The sequence below is a fragment of the Lissotriton helveticus genome, chromosome 4_1 (genome assembly GCF_964261635.1).
Source record: "Lissotriton helveticus chromosome 4_1, aLisHel1.1, whole genome shotgun sequence".
In the NCBI taxonomy this organism is placed as follows: Eukaryota; Metazoa; Chordata; class Amphibia; order Caudata; family Salamandridae; genus Lissotriton; species Lissotriton helveticus.
The window spans coordinates 361,490,436-361,514,248 of NC_136063.1; the positions used below are offsets into that span (position 1 = coordinate 361,490,436).

The following is a 23,813-nucleotide window of genomic DNA, read 5'->3' on the forward strand; positions in this document are numbered from 1 at the left end:
GAACGTTTTGTAGAAGGTGGTCGTGTATGTTATTTATCTTGTATATTCTTTTACTGGACTAATCTCTCGCTAGTGCTTTTCTGGCCGATGTTTTTTATATTTTGATGCTCTCTTTAAGTGTATACTGGCTTAATAAAAAAAAGAAAAGATTCATGTTTTACCAACACCTCAAAGGAAGTGGTAACCCATTCACAAATGGAAAGGGGTCCCCAATGGACCCCTTTGCCTTTGTGAATGTTGACAACAGTATTTTTAAGAGTAGTCAGAGGTCATATGATTCACTGCCTACTCTTAAAAAATAAAAATTACACTTTTCATTATTTTGTTTAAATGTACCCCGTTTTCCTTTAAGGAAAGCAAGTTGCATTTGAGGAAAAAATTATTTTATTTAAAAGCAATCATAGACATGGTTGTCTCCTGACCTGCCACCAGGTCATCATCACTGTGATGGCTGTGATTCCTAGTGGGTCACAATTTGAGATCTACCTCAGTAATATTGATGAGGTAGGTCAAATTAAGACCTACTATGAATTGGTAATTTGCTAACCGACATATTATTACGTAAGTTGCTTAGCAAATTATTACACTGGTTGCAAAAATAATGGTTATAAATTGTACACTATTGCCTTTTCAAAATTAGAATACTGGCACTGAGTACAGACTTCAGCCTTGAAAAAATCTAGATGACGAAACATGTGTCTGTTTGTAACAGATTTTTATGCAAGAAATGTGAAAAACTGTGAAAGCATCAAATCCAGACCAACAAAACTCTGAGCATTCAACAATTCTTTATTGGTCACACTATATAATGGTTGGACTTCTTTGAGTGCCTCTGTATTTCTCTGTTTATCTATCTTTTCTGAATACTTAAGACACAGATTATTCTAGGATTCTGAGACCATTTTCTCTTGGCAGTCCCTAAAGAATTAATAGATATCTATGTTCAGTTAATTTCTTATGTTAACTAAATTACATATTTCCTTTTTTTGTCAATATTGATCATACCTATAACTGCTTTACATATAATTGTAAAACTCCTTATCCTAGTATATTTGTAAGGAGGCCCATCTACTTTATGTACCCCCCTCTTTTTGTTCTATTTCGAACACAGGTTTTTGTAATTCCACTGTGGGAGGAGGCCTGAAACAGTATGATGTGCTATCTAAACATCATGCTTTTATTCTTTCAGTAGTACAAGTAATATCTCACACCTCCAAAGACAGATGTATTAGTATTATGTAGCCTAGCCTAGTGCAGAGGGGCGGTTATGAAAACTAGGACAAAGGATGTTTTGCCTTGTTTCTCCCTTTCGGTCAGCTGCCTGCTGAGCTGGGCCATTTCAACATTATGCTGCAGACCCTATTCACCAGATTAATATACATATTACTTCACTTTAAATTGGATTGCAGGTTTGGTTAAAGCACTCAACACCCATATTTATATGTATAGATAAGTTAGTCTAATAATCAGCAAATAATCGGATTCCAGGGAATTATTTTAATTGTGACTTAAGGAGAATAGGATAGTTCTCATTTCTGTCTAAGCCGACTATAAGTGTTTAATGTGATGCACACTTTAGCTATGGTTAGTTTACACTTACCTTTGAACCCTGCTTGTAAAACTCAGTTTCAGCTCACACATTGTCAGTCTATGTGGAAGACATTTTTAGCTTCCACATAGGAACCCAGATAAATAGCCCAGAAAATGGATGAAGAGGTGGCTTAGATATTTTTGTCTGAAAAAAAGGCGGTCAAACCTGCTTCATTTAATACATGGGACCTTTCCATGTCAAGAGACTTCAATGCTCAGTAATGCTTTACAGATAGTGCTGGTAGAGAGTACTTGAACTCCTTTGAAGTAGAACAGGAAGAACGTATCCTGAAGTGTCTGAAGATTGATACAATGTTGACATTTCTGAAAAATCCTCAGGATGTCACCCTGGAAGAATCTGTACATCATATTAAGGCTGCTAGCAGTGTCCATCTTGCCTGTCAAGGAATGTTTATGGCTGGCTGCTTCCCATTCAATGAGTAACTTCAATGAACTGCTGCCATTGGGTGAATGTTTAGGAGTAACAAGCTATTTTGTGTTTGCTTGTTTTTCTGGGATTACAATTATCTCCCTTATTTGTGCTTCAGTTTGCTATGACCTCTTGAATCCTTGATTGTATTTTTTTTGTAGGTTAAAGAATTTGGCTCAGTCAAAACTCAGTCAAGACTAAAACTGATGTGGACATGTATGTCCTTTCTTGATGGCATTGTTATTCTTTTGTGCTGGTACACAGAAGACTACATGCGGTTTCTTTGGGTATTTACTTTTTTGCTTACAAGAGTTTGCCAAAGTGAGGAAAGGAAAACATGTTTATCTCTGCTCGAAAGTAACACAGAATCCAACAGGCAGTTGCTAATTGTTAACATATTTGATTAGATTGTTAGTGAAAGGACATTTGTTAGATACCTTGGGAGATTCAGCAATAGATACCAACAATATGTAGACATAAAGTACCCATTCTGCACTGGATACCAGAGCTGTGATGCATTTCATGAGCTGATGTACAGCATAACTTTTCATTGCTTGAGCTGAGTCAAAGCAGCAAGTCACAAAGGAAGAAAAAAAAGAGTCAAAAGCAGTTCTAGGATTTTTCCAAATGACTTAAGTGTCTTGTCTACTTACCATTACTGGGAGGCACTTCACAAATGAGGGTACTTGGATCAGATTGATTGCTGTTTACAATGCATTCTGAGCTGCAGATGAACACTTGGGAGATATTTCTGTCAAAGCCTGTGCCAGCCACTGTCAAAGTCTGACCACCACCAAAGCTCCCTGAAAGGGAAGAAAGCCAATAACTTGTATAAAAACAAAAACCTTAAAAATAGTCACATATTTCAGTAACTAAGCTGTAGGTCAAGGTTTGTCAAGCAGTTTGAGAGTGGCCCAGTGCTGTATTATTGGTTGAGGAATAACACAGATTGGTGCGCACCAAACCACATTCCCTCCTGAAATTGTCTCTGTACAAAAGACCTATTGAAAATGGGAAGATTTGCCTTGGTGCTAAATCCACTTTGCTGGGTTACAGAAAGAGGTAATATTTCTGTTGGCTGTACATTCCATAGAAAGCACAGTAGTTGCACTACATCCAAAATACACAATAAGCAGAAGAAACATTGACAGAACATTCTGAATATTAACATTCGAAATTGAAAGAGCTCCAAGTTGACCTTAAACCTAGGGGTGCATGAAACTGTAAAGTCTTTATCCCTCTATAGCTCTGTATACTATGGAAAGATTCTCATTTCCAGGAGTAGGCATACACATCTTGAAGTTTGTCACAATGTATGTCACCTTGTTTGAGGCTAATAAATAGTTCTGCAGAAGATATTATTTGCAGACAGCAACTAATGCTATTATTAAGGATGGTGTTCGGACATAATATCGGAAATGGAAATATCATGGGTCTGACTATTGTGTCAAAAACATTAGGAAAAATATATTGTGAAGGTCATTTTCTATGGGTACATAAATTTGTTCTATATATAACTCCACACATATGTACCTTGATGATATATAAATCTTCAAGGTAGGTAGACCTAGAGTCAATAATAATAATTTTATAGTTTCCTATTTGCACTTATGTTCTCCATATTCTCGTCCTCAATATTTTTGACACGATATTCTGTCCACACGAGATTTGTGTTTCTGATATTCTGTCACTTATCCGGTGGAAACTAGTTTGCACTCAGAATGGGCAAAACCAGAAGAACCTGCCTCTCCCTTAAACTCCATTTTATGTGATGTGTTATCACCAGCGCTCAACTACAGCCAGTGATGACTGTGGAGGGTTCCGGCTAGGCAGCCTCTGGCAATCATAGTTAATTTCTGGAAAACAATATATTTCCCACTAGCTGTAAATATTTACACCATGCGGTGGCTTGTAGCCCTTGGAGATGATGGTGATTCCATGCAATGTACTCCCTGGCCTTATTTATCTGCAGTGCTAATTATCACTCGTGGTATGTAGTGCCAGCGACAAACGTATACCACTGGATGTAATATGCAACATCACCGCTGCTGAGGTTAGTGCCTGGAACAGCGGTATTCTTAGTTGAGTGGCACTTTACTGCGGAGTATTTCACCTCTATAAAGCACATTCAGCTGGTGAACCACTGAATGCCTGGCAATGGTTGTTCTCTTCAATGTTTAACTTTATGCCAACATAAATTACTAATCAGTATCTTGCCTCAAAAGAAATAAAGAGACATATACATAAATGAAGACCGCAAACCTGCAATTAGCAAATAGAAAATAAGACTTGGGGATATCACAGCAGACACAGGGAAGTCGACAGAAAGAGAAAGAACTTTTTCTAAAAGTTATGTTCAAATCTTGTAGGCAGGGCCAGACTGGGAACTCAAAACAGCCTTGGCAGTTTTGTCAGACCAGCCCTGGTTTTAGGTTGAGCATTCAAGACCTCTCTTATATACTTCCTCTTGTTTATACTTTAGTTTATACTTATATGTGTATGTACTTTGTGGGCTCTGGAGATCAGCCCTAGGACTTGTCTGCTTCCGCTTAGGCACTTTTTCTTCTGTTCAACTGCCTCTATTTAACTGTTGTGATAGAAAACGACCAGTAGAGGTCAGTAAAATATCAGAAATGCATTCTGCTGAGGGACTTTCTTTTTTAAATTTTTCTGGCAACTGCCTCTATTTAACTTTCTTGATAGAAAACGGCAAACAGATGTCATTAAAATACCAGAATCACTTTAGGATTCTCTAGATTCCAGCCCATAGCAATTGTCTTCCACGAGCACCCGTGGACAATATTTTTTTCAAATCTTGTATTTTCAGTGATATGACCACCGAAGGCCATGATTTTCTATTAAAAGCAGAGCTTTGGATTATACCATTTCCCGCTGAAAGGCAATATTTCTCTCCATGTGTTCCCATACCTGGTGAGTCACGCAGTTTGGTGCTTACAAAATCTCATTAACAAGTAAATGGTATTTTAAAGACCTGAGAAGTACTCGGGTGTGTGCCCAGCAAGCTGTCTCAGCTCGAGCTGCCACACATGCGGGGTGAGGTGACAGAGGGTGACAGAGGACAGCAGGGTGTGCGAGCCAGGTGAGGTGACAGAGGGCAGCTGGGAGTAGGAGCCGGGTGAGGTGACAGCGGGCAGCAGGGAGTTAGAGCCGGGTGAGGTGTATTTTAAGAGCCTGTGATGTGATGTTTCCCGCCAGCCTGTAGTCAGAGGGTTGAGCCAAGGCCAGGGTGTGCAAGCCTGGTCTAGCTCTCGCAGCACACCACACACATATGCTCGCCACTAGGTTGGCGCTATATATAATTAATGCATGCATACCTATACGGACGGGTGACTGGCGTCAAAGGGGGGCTTTGATCTGACAGCTCAGGGGTGAGAGTCATAATTAAAGCCAGCAACATATGTGACCCAGGCCCAGTGGTGGGAAACCCAGCGAAGCAGCAAATTCAGAGAGAAAACGAGCTGGCTTTTACATTACACAGGGAGTGGGGGGGCTATCTCTGGGCTGGTGGCGGGGACGTGTAGAGGTGTGCACTGCCTGAGGCACAGAGACAGATAGAGACGGAAACAGACAGAGACAGATAGAGATAGAGAAATCGCTAGACAGAGACAGGGACAGACTGACAGACAGAGATAGATAGAGGCAGAGACAGATAGTGACAGACACAGATAGAGACATATAGAGATAGAGGCAGAGACAGATAGAGGCAGGGGCAGAAAGAGCTAGATAGAGGCAGAGACAGGGACAGACTGACAGAGGCAGAGACAGATAGAGGCAAAGACAGATAGAGGTAGAGACAGGACAGAGACAGACAGCGATAGAGACAGAGAGAAAGACAGAGAGAGAGACAGAGATAGAGGCAGGGACAGATAGAGGCAGAGATAGATAGAGGCCGAGACAGACAGAGATAGAGGGAGGGAGACAGAGGCAGGGAGGCAGAGGGAGGGAGGGAGACACAGACAGAGGGAGACAGAGGGAGACAGACAGAGGGAGACAGACAGAGGGAGGTAGACAGAGAGGGAGACAGGGAGAGAGGGAGACAGAGAGAGGGAGACAGAGGGAGACAGACAGAGGGAGACAGCGACAGACAGAGACAGGGAGGAAGAGTGACAGAGAGATGGAGAGGGAGAGGGAGGGGGAGACGGAGGGAGACATTGGGAGACAGAGGGAGACAGAGGGAGGGAGAGGGAGACAGTCAGAGGGAGACAGGGGGAGACCGACAGAGAGAGAGAGATACAGAGGGAGGGAGACAGAGGGAGGGCAACAGAGGGAGGGGGACAGAGACAGACAGAGGGAGTAAGAGGAAGACGGACAGAGGGAGAGAGACAGAGATGGAGACAGAGGGAGGGAGACAGAGGGAGAGAGAGAGAGGAAGACAGACAGAGGGAGACAGACAGAGGGAGACCGAGGGAGACAGACAGAGGGAGGAGGGCAACAGACAGAGAGAGGGAGACAGATAGAAGGAGGCAGAGGGAGGGAGACAGACAGAGGGAGACAGACAGAGACGGACAGACTGAGACAGACAGAGGGAGACAGAGGGAGGGAGACAGAGAGAGGAAGACAGAGAGAGAGAGAGAGAAGGAGGTAGACAAAGAGAGAGGGAGACAGAGTAAGTGAGACAAAAGCAGACAGAGAGAGAGGGAGGGAGAGAGAGGAGTGAGAGAGAGAGAGAGAGAGAGAGAGAGAGAGAGAGGGAGGGAGGGAGGGAGACAGGGAGAGAGGGAAGGAGAGATGGAGAGAGAGAGGCAGAGATAGAAAGAGGGAGGGAGACAGAGAGAGAGAGAGAGACAGAGACACAGAGAGAGAGAGACAGAGAGAGAGAGAGAGTATGCCAGGTCTGGTGGCTCAGTGGACGAAGGCGTCCTCTGCAGGGGCCTGTGTTCAACCTCATGGTTACAGTTTTTTTAGTGCTCTAGCCCCACCCCCTCGCCACTGATCCTGCCCCCACAGGTGCGGCCCCCGGCCACAAACCACACTGTAAATTTGGCCACCGAGAGAAAGTTTGTGAGTACCCATGGCCTAGGGTCTTGGTTTGAGGGTAGTATCTTCTGACCACACATGCTGGATGGCTTGAAGTGAGTGAAAGATTCTTGCACAAGTGTTTCTGTTGCACTGGATATGGACATTGCCAATATGTTATAAAAATCCACATTGAAGAATACACAAAGGCAAAGACTACAATATGCCAGTATGCTCCCCCTAAGGGTCATGCCCTCTTAACTAAAAGAGAGATCGCACGTCTGCTGTCCTTTCACAGCTACGCTCGACACGCTGAATGGGGCTGAAATCCAACACTATGACATTGAAGCAATGTGCGACATTATAAATGCTTATAGCTAATTCAGCGTCACACAAAAAAGTATTAGCAGTGTACTACTTGTGTGCAAACAGCCTACTTACAATTACAATCATAAACCTAATAATCGCGTCTTCAGTTGCGGACTGTACATACCTTCTCTGGGGGCGACGGAGGTGATGCTGAATGCGTACTTGAAGAATGCGCTGGTCTCCGCAAAGCCCTTCGCAGCACTGCGGAAAACAACAGAAAAGTTTCCCCCCGCGTGGTTCCCAACGGTGCACTGCAGCTCGCTGTCGGTGACTGACTCCACAGCACATTCTACATTGCCGATTGCCACTGCTACATCTAAACTGTTAGTCCCCAGGCCGGATCCACTGATCGTCACCCTTGTTCCGGCCGGCCCTAAAACACAAAGGCAATAAACAAAGTTTCATCCCAGGGAACTCTTGTAGAAGCTGAGTTTCAATATTTAACCTTCATAATTAGGCTTTGCAAAATGAAAGTGTACAATTGTTCGCTGGTAGTCGCTTGACATCAAATGTAGAGTTCAGCAGCGCGAGGTGGCAGTAATTGTCATATCTTAGTCAAAAGCATAGCTAGCAATGGTACAGCAGGTGTAGTGGCCCACAGAACCCTGACTATGGCCGTAGTGTACTCCCAGCCAGAACTTAGGGGGCATGCTTATTGCTTGCACTAGGTCTCATGGAACTCATGCTACGTCACTGCTAAAACTGCCTACGACATATGCACTGTGACCATGGTGGTAGAGCCTGATGAGATCAACCCTTCCTTATAAGTGTTTACGGCTCATGACCTGGATGGTCAATGCTTCCAATAAGGTATGACTGGAAGCAACTCCAACCATGGAAAGTGGTAAAATGGAGCAAACACCCAACAGTAGCACCTGCCCAATCATTTCCTTCAATATCCTTGAGTAGTACGGCCCAGGAGAAATATCTGCAAAATCGGCCCCTGTAACAAAATTGGCCAAAACTGACCCTGTCAAACAGCTCGGTCAGTCATACTAAGGCACAAGCAAACACCAAATTAACCTGTACTCAGCCCCCTGGTAGCTTGGCACAGAGCAATCAGGTTTAACTCAAAGGCAATGTTTAAAGTATTTGTGCAACTCTTCAAACTGTGAAACAGTGAAAACACCACACAAAAAGAATCCTACACCAAGTTAGAAAATAGAACAACATATAATAAATAAAACATGATCAAAAGAGCACTTAGTAGAACCGGAGTTACGCATTTTTAAAGCATAACCTATAAAATAGCACCCAAAAACTTAAAGTGCCAACTGCGGCTATCTGATTGCACTGAACTGGGTCAAAGTCACAAAGTTCAGGTCGACTGCCAAGGAGCATGGGTTAGATACAGTCCCAGATTAGTTTTCTTGAAGTTTTACCTTTTGAAGTTTTGTGCCAAGAGTCCCATTGGTGTGGGAGAGGGTTGCAAGTAGCAAGAAGAGCGTCACAGGTGGGTGTCAGTGTGGCACGAAAGAATAGGTCAGGCAGCGGATGGGCAAGCTAGTGCTTCGCGTTGGCGGTCTTCCACTGGCGATCGATGATTGCTGCTCAAAGAGATGGGGTGGCAAAAGCTTATGTTGAATTTCAGTGCGAGCTGTAGGGTCTCGGTGCCAACGGGCCCATTTGCAGTTGCAAAGAGCCCAAAAGCTTGATTTTAAGAGCACTGAGCCACACTATGTATTTCCAGAATTTGAGGGGCACCACTTGGGGGGTGGGTGAAGACCTCACTGCAGCTCGTTTCCTGAATTGGTTGGGGGTACCTTTAGATTCCTGAGGCTCAGATCAGGTGGCCTGCAGACTCAGTGTTTTGGCAAGACATGTAGATTCTAATGCTTACACCTATATTAGTTGGACTTTGGGCATCCTCTTCCTCAGTATTGGATGTCTTTGTTGTCTATCTCAATTGCCTGATCTTGGCTCGATGGCTTTTCTCCTTATTCTTGTGTTTGTCCAGACCAGGAACATTTCTTTCTCAGAGTTCTCTCTGTACTGTAATAATTTCCCATCCACTGCTCGCCAGTGTTCCCTGCTGCACTCCTGTCCAACTCTCTAACCCATTACCCTTTTTCTATGTACTTTGTTTATTTTTTTACAAATATAAAGATTAAGTTGCAGGTCCTGATCTTCTTGACCAGGCAAGAGGGCAGCAGCCAGCAGTTCAGCACAACAGGGCTGCATTTCTTTTTGAGCAGCAGTCCATCAGAGTGGCTGTCCTAGTAGCAGCACAGCAGTCCTTCTTCCTGGCAGAGTATCCAGAGCTCCAGATATGTACTAAAGAGTTGGTGTCTTAGGTCCAGTATCTATATGCAGTTGTGCCTTTGAAGTGAGGGAGAAGCTTCTAGGGGTTTCCCTTTGAAGTCCACAAAACGCCTTCCTTTCCTGCCCTGACTCCAAACTTTCTACAGGGGGTATGCAGCCTTTTGTGTGGAGGCAACACACAGCTTTTTCAGATGTAAGTGCAGCTGTGTCCAGCTCCTCCCTTCCATCCTGCCACTGATGGCGCATCCATGCATACCTAAGCTCCCTATTGTGTTTAGCTGTCTAGGAGGACTACACAAAGAACAACTGTCACCTACACCCAGTCATGTGACCAGAGGCAGGTTACATTCACTAAATGCCTAAGGCAAGAAAACATCAACATCAATCTGCTAGAAACGCCATTTTTAAGAAGGGGGTGTTACATTTGACACCTATGCACAACTTCCAAAGGGGTGGGAAAAAAGGGGAAAAATCATTTTTTATAAATAACACTCCTCCTCTCTAGTAGTGGCATGCTTCATCATTGGGGTTCACGCTGACCCCTAAAAGTCAGTATGTCTCGACCATGTTTGAAGGAGCTCTTTTTATATTGCTATCTAGGGGGGCGGGGGATAACAATTAAATATAAATTCCTCATCCACTGCCAAGGCATCCCTTTATTAGCGGGGTGGGTGGGAAAGATTACAACTAAATATAAAGGGCATTTAGGATATTATAGTCCTATGACCTTTTAATTTGCCAACATGTTTAAGCCCTATGCCACTGACCTATTTAGATCCTGGGCTTTCGTCAAGGTGGGTTCATTTTTCAAGTACTCCCTTAGTGGCATACATTGTTTATCTAGAAATGTTCATGTGGCATGCATTCTAAGTCAAGGTATGCACAAAGCAGTGTTATACTTGCCTATTCAAACCTCTCATTGGGTAACTCTTACCCCTCAGGGGCAGGGGGTTGGCCCTGTAGTCAAACAGTTGTCACGGGTCCCTACCCTCCGTACCACTTATTCAGCTCCAGTCTCTCCAGTTCGTGGTGAGTGGAGCTTGACAATTGTTTAACTACAGGACAAATTAAAATTTCTACAGACAATTAAAATCAGTGCTGCGGGTTCACTAGTAAGTAGCATTTGATTTACCAGTCCTGGGCACACAGGTGCATGTAGCTCCCCTTTACTAGGGACTTATAAGTAAATTAAATATGCCAGTTGGGTATAGGCCAATGTTATCATGTTTAGTCCTAAGGCCAACAAAAACTATTTCAGCAAAAATAGGAGGAATGAAGGCAAAAAGTTTGTGGATGACCCTGAGGAAAGAGCCAAGTCCAATACCACTGTAGAACGGTGAACAACAGTCACCACAAAAAGTTTTCCCCGCAGGAAATCACAACGCGGTCATTACGATGATTTCGCATACCATTACTCCGCAAGTCAAAACAACGACTTGCGGAGGGGGGAGGTGATTTTAAATCCAACACCTTTCCTAGTGTCCGCACAGACTGGAGTTCGAATAGTAAATGTTACTATTCCAACATCCAGTGCCCCCCCTCCGAAAGTCGTTGTTCCGACTTGCGGAGTAATGGTATGCGTAATCACAACATGGTCGTTGTAACAACCGCGTTGTGATTCCCTGCGGGGAAAAAGACTACGGGATAAAGACATAGATTCCTGTAGAACAGCTAACTTTAAACATTGGCTGACAGGGTTGTCTATGATATGCACACAATGTGAGAGTTGGAGGAAAAGATATCCCACAAACTTCCTCCCATCATAACTTATACACACACACACACACACACAAGGAGCTTGGGTATTATTGATGATTAGAGGGCAAATGTGTTTACCTATGTACTGGAGACCTAGATTAAGCATGCCATGACATGTTGTGAGTGACGCAACCCCTTACGTATCTATTTTGATCAAATAGGTGAGGAAGTATCTAGTACATAGGAAAATACATTTGCCCGTCTAATCATCTATAATACCCAAGCACGTTGTGTGTGTAAAGGGTTGTCCACAAGGCTTTGCATCAGACCATGGCATATCATGGATGTGAACCACTTGAAGAAATGGTTCACATCTGTGATATGAGCTAGTCCTTTCTTTGAGGGTGGGGGCTTCATTTTATTCCAAGGGCCTCCACCTCACCCACTAAATGGTGGTAACACGACACCCAACTGCCTCCGATCGCCAGGCTCTCTCTGGTGTCCCTTTGTGTGATTTTTATTTTTTGCTGCTATACATGGCCCCAATTCACGGCTCAGAAGCTGCGAAGTGCTGCTTGACAGATCACTTTATTTTTATGAACTCCTGCACACTTTTTTAAATATTACTTTTAGGCATGTCAATTCCAATGATGAAGTAAAATGACTGCCAGTATGTCACGATAGCGCATGCATCATGATGCATACACCACAACACGTTCATAAACATGTAAATACATGGCATCATATTAGAATAGTCTACATGTTGGTCACTGTATGAGCATGTGTTAGGATTCATGCATCAGGATTCATGATGAGTCGGCATGACATGGATGTCATGCATCAGAATCTGTAAACGACTGGCAATGGCAGGGGAGACCTTTTGACTTTGTCAATGCTTCACCAATGCTTGTTGGCATCTGTCATAGTTAAGTAGGGCCACATGCACAGAATGGTTTTAGCAGTTTCAAATGGAGAATCTGACAATTAGCGACAGCTAAATAGTCTTTTGACATGTACTAACCCTATTTTGCGAGTCAGTAACCTATTACCAACTCGCAAATCAGGGTTTGAGAGTCGGCATTAGGAAGGGACATGTCAAGGGTGTTCCTTCCTAATAGCGAGTCGCAGGTGGATGTATGAATGTTTTGTGATCGGAATGCAGTCTGAAAACATTCACAGTTTTCCGCTAACTTCAAAAAGGTGGTAAGCTAGTCGCAAATAGGGAGGGTTCCTCTGGGGACCCCTTCCCCTTTGTAAATAGTTGCAAAGAATATTTTTAAGAGCAGGCAGTGGTCTCCAGTACCCCTATCTACTCTTAAAAAATGAAACTGAAACGTTTAATTTTCCTTCTTAAAAATGCTTCCGGGTTTCCTATAAGGACAATGGGCTGCATTAAAAAAAAGGTTGCTTAATTTAAAAGCAGACACACCCATGGTTGTCTGCTGTCCCAAGCAGGCCTTCATCCCTGTGTTTTTAGGAATACCCAATGGGTCGCAAATTGCGACTTCCCTCATGATCATTGATGAGGTAGGTCAATTGTGATGTCATTAGGAATCACTAAATGTGTCCGAGACGCATTAGTACATCACATTTTGCGACATCCAAATTTCGAGCCGCAAAAAGTTGCAATTAGGAATTTGCAAAATGAAGCGGTTGTACATGTGGCCGATATACCTATGAAAAAGCGGCATTCGGGAATGTGGATTTCATTTCAATATGAAGGCTGGAACTTTGGTGCTGACTCAACCAGTGAGAGAGAACTTAAAGAGAATCCTACACCAAACCTCTGAAATGAGTGAACAACATAGTTCCTTAGTGTTTCAAAGCCAATCTGAACCAGCAGTCTGCAGGAAGAAATTAGCTTTTCTTGCAGCGAAAGTCCCCAACTATGGAAATTGTCTTTAAGACTGGCAAGTGGAATAACACTGGCTCTGTTGTGAAGTACTTTACAAAGCAGTATGCGTCATTTGCACACCAGAGGTACTTTTGTGTTTATAGTGCTGTAATGGTGTTTGCACCTTCATCGTTTTATGTAATTCTCCTCATCGTTATTCAGTGTTGACTGGCCTCAAGTCGTCTTGGTGTATTTAAGTGTTTATGTGATCGTCTGTTTCATACTTTTACGCCTGAATTGTTTTATTTAGGTGTTTAGATGGAATATATTACACATTTTTCTGTTACGTGATTGTATATACTGAGAGTATATACTGCCAAGCTCGTAGTAACTTTTAGTTTTGGAGTGTGTGCTTATGAGGTGAATAAACATGAACCCGATGGGACGAGGCCCGGATTATGACCCAGGAGCAGCCCCGGCAAACCATACCTGCCCTCGCACTCTAAGGAGCGAGTTAGCAGAGCTCCCTCAAGGAGGTTTTGCAATAGTCATGTTGCCTCACAAATATTTGCGCCTTTTAGTCATCTCCTTTCCTCACTCATCAATTCTTCTCCGTTCTCGTCCTTTCTTGGAATCCCTCTACTCCTGTCTCGATCCATAACGTACCCAACCTCCTCCTCAACTCTTCTTCATACTGCGTGACCCGTGTTCTTACTGCATCTCCGTCCGTGTATCCCTCCGATCATCTGAATGTCCCTGCTTCTCTCACTTTCCCGTCTTATTTCCTTCCTCGTCTTCCCTTCTCTCGTATCCTTTCTACTCATCCATCCTCACTCCTACATATAAAATAAAAAAAAGTGTTCCAGGGACCAACATGTTTTGCGAAGATGCTGCCCAACCACCGGGCACATTACCATTCGGGCGGCCCACTTCTAGGTTTGGTAGACACCCGCTGGTATTAGGGCTGGCTCCACCCCGCTGCAAGTGGTCCAGGTTGAAGGGAGGACGAGCGCTCGGGCATTCCAAGGGTTCCCTTCTTGGTGCATACGTACCACGTAAACACACAAACAAACCAATTGGCTAGTCTACGGTAATATATATGTGTTCCCTTTACCAAATCCAACGCTGCCTTTAGGAATCTGTGAAAATGATTATCCTTCACTGACACAAACAATTGTTATAGCAATGTAGGTTTATGCATTCCCTGCAGCGACGGCTGTGTATCCCGGAAGTGAAAGTACTAACCATACTTGGAGTTCGGTAAAAGGATTACCTGGACACCACCTGCATTCAGCATGCTGGGAGGACTTCAGCTAGAAATTTTGGTATTTGAATGTATTGTGTATTTAAGTGGCTAAGCTTAAGCATTTCAATTATGTGTATATGGAACAAAGGTAGGAGGTACTAACATCAGTCCTCACTAGTGGAAGATTACAGACACTTAGCAGTGACCAAATTTACATTCAGGCAGGCAGATTAACAAACATGAGACAGTGCAGGGGGTTCAGCACCCAGTGGCACAGCTAGACCTTTTGCGGCCCACGACAGCTACAGGTAATAGTGGGGTGGGGGTGCGCCGCCCCCAAAAACTCCCCTCCCTTGCTACGCCACTGTCAGCACCTGCTGCTGACATTTGCTTATGACCTACAAGTCTCAGCTTCACATGTCAATGAACCGATTCAGCTTCAACAGTGGAATGCTTTTCTGTAATATTGACATTTACCATACCTATTTTCAGACAATGTAACATGGTTTGCCATTTTTGGGACCAAAACCAAAGTGTTCTTATGGTGAGGAGATAACAGGTCCATCCATTCCTATCGTCTATTCACATCCCCTACAAGGACTGAAGCTTTAACCATGTTTATTCAACTCTGAAAATCTTGTTATTTACAGTACATTGAATCAGCTGCAGTACATGGACTGCACTTCTGCATATTCGTAATCTGAGGATTAGGTGCCCAGTGTAGTTTTTTTTCAGGAAAAGAAGTAAAAACACAACTGCTTCTGTCCTAAAGGCACAACTGTGTTAGGTACTTAAAGCATTTTTTATGTTTTTCCCAGCTACAAAATATATAATTTTAGGGACAAAATATTGCATCTGCTTGATTGCACTATTAAGAAGAACCCACATTTTGTTTTTAACAAAGGCTTAAACCTGGGAAAGCATTTAGAGAGGCAGGGGTCCTGCCCGCCAAAATTGAATGTTTAAAAATGAAAGCGTGGAGGCTGTTCAGGTAGTTTGATGAACTGGTTCCTGAAGAGGGAGGAAATGTGTAATAACCAAGAACCAACATCAAATCAACCTGCATGTCAGTAACAATATCTGACAATATCTGAGCTAGTGATATGCCGCCTGGTCTCCCTTCTCCACAGTCAGCGCCTGAACTGGCTGCCGAGACCTATGCTTAATCTCACCTGTCAGTTTGGTGGACTTGGGGCAGGGCATGGTGGGGGGAAAGAGAGCTGCTTTATTGTTTGCAGTGCACTGGCAGCTGCAACCTCAGCAAAATGTCCGAACCAGGACTCAGCAACTAGGGGCCTTATTACAGAAGTGCCCCGGGGGCAACGGGCCCCTTCTGTCATACATATGGCGCTGGCACACATTAAGCGCCAGTGATATCATCAGAGGGCATTCCCTCATTTGCATGGGAGGATGGCCCCAGCAAATTTAGAAATTCCTTTGCCTCTGCACCCATTCCGTATTAAGTTTCAAGTTTCAAGTTTTTATTAGTTTAGCACAGTTACTTAAAACTATTGCTGTACAAAGTCTACTTTTGCATGAATATAAAATTTAGTTTTTAGCACATTTATCAAATAAGAACAAGGCTAAAAAGCAATTTACAAGGCTGAGTGGCCAATATGCTTATTGAGAAGCAGTATTATGGTTGCCTATGTGAACGTTTTGCTATACTTGGCCGGATAAAATAGTTAATACAGAGGGTACTGGGCCAAGGGACGGAAAAAGTCTGTAATGAGTCTTTGAGGGGGAGGGGGAGGAAGCATGGCAACCAAGGGGGGTAATAAAAGCTTGTCCAAAAGTCTCACAAATTTTCCAAACCTAGCAAGTGCTTGAATGTCAGTAGATGTAAAGCACAAGGCCGAGGCCTCCCAACACGTCCTGGCGCCCCATTTTAGGAACAAGGGTTTCAAAAGGGACCTCCTGGGGGCTGCTAGTGCTGGGCAGCAGCACAGGAGATGCAGCCATGATTCGGAGTGGTATTTGCACAGCCTGCATGCTCCCCCCATTCCGTATTACAGATGCTGGCACAGAGCAAAGAATTGTCACGAGGTGCACTGAAAAGGTGGTGCACTGTCAGTGTACCCCTAATGGCAGCCCTCTGGAGCGGGGAAAGGGGGTCCCATTGAGCCCCCAGACATCCCCTTGCAGGCAGGTGCAGTCACAAACGGCACGCACCCGCAGGGGGATCTCTAATCCCCCTTAAAAGTGAGCAGCCGCTCCGTTTTTCACAAGAATGCGCTGCCCATAGGTCAGCACAAGTTCGCAACTTCCCTGGAGGCAGTGCATTCATCCTGATATGGCGCATTTTACTTATTTGCATCGGGTGCATCTTTTAAAAGATGTGCCCAGCGCAAACAAGGAAAATGAGCAATATGTATCATATGGTCCCAGGTGGGATAGGCCAGCTAAAGCAATTGCACTCACTTCCAAGTCTGCAGCCATTCAGCCTGGCTCAGTCCAAGGAAGAGGCTGCTACAGTGAGCAGGCTGCTTTGGCATGTCCCTTGTGCAAGCAAGGAATGTCAGAAGGATACAGTATTCATGACAGACAACTGGAACAGTGTGGCACCAGTACAAATGAAGGATCCAACAGGTGCATCGTGTATAGTTTATTTGCACTTATTCATTTTGTCTGCTGTGACTCTGTAACTGCTTCGCATTAGGTATTTTTTCACAGAAGTCTAGCTGTATCTAAGTAAAATTACAAGCCTCCCCTCACCCAGGCCAAGACTGCCTGGCAGAGTAGTCCAGGACAGACATCTCGAAGGAGCCCTTTCCATGATCACAGCATCCAGAATGCCTACCTGGAAACGCCTGGTGCCCTGTGGGGCCGGTCCGAGCCTGCCTAAAAGGTCAACTACATTCAGCAACATGTTTCTATTGGCAAGAAAAAAATGACAATCATATCCCAAACTGATGGCAGAATAGTCTTAACTGGCATCTGGGTATTTCCACCATTTTATTAGAAAGGGACCAAACTCATTGTACAAATCCCACTCCATAACCGAGAGATCTTATAGCCTCTCGCTCCAGCTACAGTAAACTAACAGCATTCATATGGTGTTTTGTAGCCCATCACAGGTGATCATACTCTGCATGTAATTATCTCGCTTTTTTCCATCTTTACTTGCTTTAATATCAAGTTGCATTATTCTACTAGTACCTGGATAGCATATGTCGTCGACGAAATGGGATCCTAGATATAAGTAGCAATCCCTTTACGCCAGTATGAAATGGGCCACGCTTTAGACCACATTTACAAGGGGGTTTTAGCTGGTGCTTGCGCAACACTCAATGTTGCAATGCGGTGCCGATAGGAGTGACGGATTACCTTTCACACGCAAAAGCTATTTTGTAGTGAAAGTGCAGTCATGTGCTGTGCCAAGCCACTCAGCGCCATGCCCCATTTCATGTATGCAAGAGAACATGTCTGGGGTGGGCAGGGCAAAAACCTCAGAATCTAAAACAAAGCCATATCTTCTGAATTACCAAAACTTGACTTTCTACAAAATCGTAACACTAAATGAAAGTAGGCGCAAGAAAGTTGGTCAAGCGGAATTTTACTTGATGAGCCCTACATGTAACATGTGCGCTTTACCCTGAAGCACTCATCTTTCATGAATGCCAGCTTTACTCTTGGTTACGCATAAGAATGAGGGCTGGAGGGTGTGCAATCTGAATCATGTATAAGCACAAAACATAAAACAGTGAACCTCCCTCCAGAATGGGATGAGGGCCAGTGAGTCTCCCATATCTCACAGATATTCATTGGCCTCGGGCTGAGAGCCCCATTGAAAGGAGTGGATCTCCTGGAGGGCTGAGGGCCACCTGCTGCGCAGAGGCTGCAGGACACTTTGTTACTCCCCATTGTGCATACCATTTTTCATGAAGCAGGACCACAGTTTCTCACAAAAATGTTTATAAAGCATCTTCCATCCCTTTCGAAGATCACAATATTTTGTAACCACAACCCAAATATATGAAATGGAGTGCAATGGCCATCATTACCCAAGGCACAAAGCTGTGGAATAATCTGCTTGAATTTAGGACATCTCTAAAAACCTGCCTGTTTACCAATCAAGTCTGTGAATGGTCTTGTGCTTCTTGTATCAATGAATTGCTTCATAGAGTTAAAAGACTTGGACTTTATATGTATATGTAAATACAAGGCCTAAATTAGACAGCACAGACTCACCTTTGGAGTTGTATGAGCGCATGCATAAGTCAAAGAAGCCATTTTTCATGCGAGCACTGATGATGACATCAGCAAAAGGAACAAGTAATGGATGGAATGGGGAACACTGCAAACACTCACCCCAGTCACAAGGACCTGGGTTTAATTACTATTTTTTCACAGCGGAGCAGAGCATGGGAAATAGCTGTCCTGCATTGTGTGAAGGGAAGAAAACAGTACACTGCCATATTTAAAACAAAAGTTACATGCTGATGTCGTGATTTCATGATGGGGGGGCGATGCCCCGAAACCAATCCCAGGATGCTTATTTTCAGTCTAAGGAGGACCTGGCTTGGCAGTTTGGGCTGTACTGTTCTCATGAGGAACAGGGTCAATACTGAATTGCATATGGCTGGGTCTAAACTGGGGTGGCATGGTGAGCAAAAAAACAATCAATTTAGGCCCAGATCTCTGTACTGGGGTGAATGTATGAGGTTGTTCTGCATTCTGTCCATTAATTGTTGTTTTTGCATTTGTCACCCCGAGTGGGACGGGTATGCCCAGACGTGGGTCCCATGCTCTCCATGCCACTGGAGTCAAGCTATCCTGGCTGATGAGTGCTGAAAGAGCAAAACCAGTCATAGGATGCTTGTTTCCAGTCCAGGTGGACCTGGCTTGGCAGTTTGGGCTGGACTTTTCTCATGAGGAACAGGGTCAAGACTGATTTGCATTTGGCTGGGTCTAAACTGGGGTGGCATAGTGGGAAAAAGAACGATGGATTAAACCCAGGTCCTTATGACTGGGGTGAATGTTTGCATTGTTCCCAATCCCGTCCATTACTTGTTCCTTTTGCTGATGTCATCATCAGCGCTTGGATGAAAACTGGCTTCTTTGACTGACTTGCTTATTTTTTTATACCAGGGCTGAACCATGTACAATTTAAATGTTAACTTGTACGCACAGTGTTTTTCTTCCACAATTGATTAGTTCAATTAAAAGTATTGTAATTTCATTAACATGACAATACATTACATTACTCTTATTTTGCAAGAATCAATATCAGTATAGTATAACATTTTGTAATCTAAAGGTTTTGAAGAAAACAAAACAATTTAAAATGACCCATTTCAGTACAATTTTTTCTCATTTACGCATAAATGGGCCAACATTATTGCATTTTTTTTCTTAAATTCAGCCCCACCAGTATGCAGAATTTGGATTGGAACTAAAGCAATGAGACGTAGAGTGTCCTGCTTTGTGCTTTCACAAGGCTGAATCGTAATACACTAATAGTGTCACAGCTGTTCGCACCTGCTGTAACCACACATAGCGGCTACCTGTGCACGCTATCGTATATGCCTTTAAGAAGGGAGATGGAATAGGAATGGATGAGCAACACATGTCACACATTTATGTCCTCTCCCAATGTTATATTGTGATTGGTACCTAGCTTGGTGGTATTCTGTTTGTCATAACCATAGCCTGGACACAACTTTTGTATTTTCTATGTCCCTTGGCAAAAAACGCCTACAATTTGATCCCCTATCACGCAGTTTTTAGACGATTGTGCAATGAAATATTGTGCTCCCCCTTCTTACATACAGGAAGTTGCCCAACCTCGTTGAACTCTCTCTGACTGTTATTTTTGATTTATTGACATATCTTCTTTTGCCATACATGTTCTAGCTTTGTACTAATTTATGTTTTTAGACTTACCTCTTAGGTTTTACTTCTAGCTACACACTCAAATTTTTTTCTTTGCCACTTGATGCTCTCTAACATATCATCATTGTCATCTTATCCTTTTTACAATGTGAAATTTTGGACTTTGCTATATAAATTGTAGCAATGTTTTTTTCTCCCTTTTATGCTCTATAAACTTACTCTTTTGAAACAAAAATAAAAGATTGTTACCTTTAATATTTTTATATTGACACAGGCTATCAAATGGGTCGTCACCTCAATCTACAACGAGGTAGTTACCCAAAAGGCGTTCTGAAATTCTGAATCAAAAGACAAAGCTTTCTGCTCTGAGTCTGGATGATAATCATTGTGAAGCCCAAATTCAAAGAGCAACATTTGATGGCTGTTCCAGATCAGGGACATAGTTATACTCTTCAACACAGCACGGCAGCAGAGAACGTATACCAGAATCACAGGCTCTTGGTCACCTCAACCGGAAGGGTACACTGAAGTGAGCTTTTACATGGGACTCCAACTCTACAGGCTGCTTAAATACCTAATATCCATGAAATGAGAAGATCCAGCCATTGGACACGGCAAGGACTTTCTAAATACAGGCAATGGGTGATGCCTCCAGCGTTCCTTAGAGTGTTTCACTCTCTGTTACTGCTGTGGGGGTCAAAGGGATGAGACTAAAGGCACCAGATCGCAGAAAAAAGGCAACCCAGGTGGTAAGGTTTAAGACAAGCATTTCTCTCAATATGAAAAGTAAAACAAAGGAACAAATAAAAAATATAAATACCTGTGTCAGGAAGAACAGACGTGATGCTTGGCGTATCACTCAGTGAATAAGTGAAGCTCAGCGGGTCGTATACAACTGAATTAACAACAATTTGAACTGTTTCTTCTGCAGCAGAGTGTGGTGGTGTGATACACTGAATTTCCCCAGGAGTGACAGATATAACTTTACACAAATTACCACCTATGGTCACACTAGTACTGTTTGCTTCAAATCCATTCCCGGTGATGAACAAAGTGGTGCCGCCCATAATGCTTCCAGAGTGCGGCGAGAGAGAGGCCTCCGCAGGACTGTTGAGGGTGAGGGTACCTGTAGCCAGGCCTTTACTTAACACCACAACTGTGAGTGTGTAGTCTCCAGCAGGAAGTGGGGTCACAAGGCAAGTAATGTTGTTTTCAGTGACGCTGGTTGGCTGAAATGCCTCATCTCCAATGTACACAAGGATGTCATCAACTCTGGACCCAAATCCTTCGCCTTCAATCACAATTTCAGTAGATACATTGTGCAAGATGGTGGGCGCAACGCTCAATATGTTTGATGTGATGTTGGCGTAGTACGAAAAGCTGCACGACCCCCTGCACTGAACTGGGATATCAAGTACACTGACTTTTAGATCCACACTTTGTTCAGCATCAGCACTTGAGGTGTCACATTCGATGTCTGTGTAACTCACAGATACAATGGCACATGGATATCCGGCCATTGTAACCATTATCCCACTCTGCGGAGCTGCAAACCCTGACCCGTGGATGGTCAGTCTGGTCTTCCCTGTGAGTGATCCAATGCTTGGGGTCACAGAGTCCATATGTGGGAGGAGGACGAAGCGTCGATCAAACTCCCTGCTCAAGGTGTTGATGGCTGTACCAAGGTTATGCACATTTAGGGAGACCATTTCTGCTATTCCAATGTCCATTGTGTTCTCTGGGTCCACAGTGCATGTCAGTTCGTGCCCACTGCTCGACAGTACCACGCACGGATAGCTTCCAATGTTTACCTAAAAAACATGCATAAGAAATACATGTAAAACACACTGAGTTATAGTGCACACATATAACTGTTCTTCAGTACTGATTTGTCGATTTAGAGAGGTACACAGGAAGATATAAACCCTTTGAAAATACAAAATCCAGAAAAGTACAACGGCCAAGCCCGTGCAGACGTCTTCACGATGAGTGTTCAGCGTGTATTCCGGAGGGACACATTTATACCAAATTATCAGGGTATCCCTAAAAGGTACATTTACAAACAAGCAATTTAACAGGAAAACATCCAGTCAAAGGTAAGCCTGAAAATGTGGCACAGAACAGGCCATCTGGAACACCCCAGTCTGCAATATGGCTGCGGTTGCTTGAAACATCTTATTGAAAGATGACTGTGTACTTATCCACTTGACAAGTGAAACCTGCCTACAAAATGAGCCATCAATATAACATTATTTTTTTACGAGTTTTAAAAGCGACTACTGTGAATTATTTCAGCAGTGTGCCGCTGATGTTCTGTACCATAAACAACAATAAATTATTTTCTCGAGAACTGGCTGCCCTGAATTTCAGTGCCACAAAATGGATTGATTGACCTAAGATTCATAAAAGTTAATGTAGCCAGACTAATAAATGTCATTAACAGAACAGTCTAATGTCAGGTTATTTTACATTACTCTTTAATATAGTTTTTACACTGTGATGGTCAGGGCTTTCTTAAAGCGCTTCAGCTCTATTAGAAATTGGAGTAGTGCTTAATTTGAGACAGTGGTTTCCAGGGCTCCTCACTGGCACTTAATAATCAACACATTGCTTTTCATGAGCACCAGTTAATGACACATTAAATTACAGGGAGATAAATGGATTTGCCCAGAACCACAGGATGTTGAGTTGATGCCGGGACTTGAACCTTGTTTCCCAGTGGTGAAGTCAGCAGCTCTGGCCATTACGTCACATCCTCTCCCCACTTTCATGGTTAGTAGTTGGTTCTGTTTTAGGCGTTTAGGCGGCGCTAACAGGACTGGTGCCAGCTGCCTCCCAACGAGAGCCCTGGCATTTTTCTTTTTACAAATTAACCACTGGGCAGGAGACAACACTTTATAATTGTCACGGGGAAGAGTGTGCTTGCAAACAAAATGTTTCTTTCTTAATTTTTCTGTCTGGTGTAGCCAAGAAGACCTTTTGATTTTACATGCATATTACACATACTGGTAGGGGGCTTAACCAACCCATTTCTCTTATAGATCTGTTGTAGTGCATTCACATTTGTTCTTCCACTCTACACTGTACAGTATGGGGCAATTGGTCAGCCCACTTCAGCCACTGAGTTACTACACTGAGAGTGACTGCACACTGCTCTTTAGCAAGGAGCGCATTCCCACAGAAATTAATTCCATTACGCAAGAGCCTACTATGGCAATGTGTGCGCTCTGAAAACAAAACACATTTTTTCTTTTAAATACTTTTTTATATTGTCAAGGGCCTAGCAGCTCCTTCAACAGACAAATATTAGAAAAGTAATGGGGAAATGTAAAAATCATTTGCAAAGCTAGACATATTGGATGTGCCTTTTGTATAAGGAAACAAGACAAAAGAAATCGAATACATACCTTTGTAAAAAGATAAAGGTACAAAAATGTTTTGTACCTGTGGCCTCACAAACTGTCCACTGCCTTAAGTGTACTCGTTAAAAGTATGATTAGTTTTACTTTTTTTATCTAGCGCCCACTGTAGCTAGCTAGCTGGTGTGCCTGGACATAGTCAAGGCACTGTAC

At 43.4% G+C, this 23,813-nt stretch overlaps 1 protein-coding gene across 1 annotated transcript in view; it reads right to left on the reverse strand.

Annotated features, from left to right (window-relative positions):
- The window catches only part of PKHD1L1 (PKHD1 like 1), a 466,042-nt gene that overhangs the window by 256,253 nt on the left and 185,976 nt on the right, over window positions 1-23,813 (reverse strand). Inside the window, exons 34-36 of the mRNA XM_078686145.1 lie at window positions 21,062-22,052; window positions 7,491-7,739; window positions 2,674-2,823 (exon numbers count right to left, since the gene is read on the reverse strand). Coding sequence (XP_078542271.1) covers window positions 2,674-2,823; window positions 7,491-7,739; window positions 21,062-22,052 — 1,390 coding nt within the window. The remainder of the gene's footprint in view (window positions 1-2,673; window positions 2,824-7,490; window positions 7,740-21,061; window positions 22,053-23,813) is intronic.